General features: G+C 63.2%; 1 protein-coding gene across 1 annotated transcript; it reads right to left on the bottom strand.

Annotated features, from left to right (window-relative positions):
- Positions 1-160: 160 nt before the first annotated feature.
- Positions 161-329, bottom strand: PPP5D1 (PPP5 tetratricopeptide repeat domain containing 1; the record flags this gene model as incomplete). The annotated part of the gene is made up of 1 exon (XM_009083252.1): positions 161-329. A coding segment is annotated over one exon (169 nt), but the record flags the coding sequence as incomplete, so codon positions are not given.
- Between the last annotated feature and the right edge of the window lie 11 nt (positions 330-340).

Genomic DNA, 340 nt, shown 5'->3' on the forward strand with positions numbered 1-340 from the left:
ACAGAACACCCCCGGGGACCTCGACCCTCTGCTGGAGAACTCCTAAGGCTCTCAGAGCCCCAAAAATCCCACGGGACCTCCGTGCCGTGCCGCGGACCCTCGGGACCCCCCGAGTCCCTAGAGCGAGCCCCGAGCCCCCCAGGACCCCCCGAAGCCTCACTCATGCTCTCGATGTCGAGGGAGTCGACCACGGAGCGTTTGTGCTCGTCGCTGGCGATGGCTCTCTCGAAGGCCTTTTGCTTGACAATGCGATGACACTCCTGGTACTTGAGCTTGGCGTCCTTGTCGTTGGGCCTGACCTTCACCACCTGCAGGGACAAACCTTCAGGGCATGGGACAC

This window comes from Acanthisitta chloris, unplaced genomic scaffold, assembly GCF_000695815.1.
Source record: "Acanthisitta chloris isolate BGI_N310 unplaced genomic scaffold, ASM69581v1 C16118288, whole genome shotgun sequence".
In the NCBI taxonomy this organism is placed as follows: Eukaryota; Metazoa; Chordata; class Aves; order Passeriformes; family Acanthisittidae; genus Acanthisitta; species Acanthisitta chloris.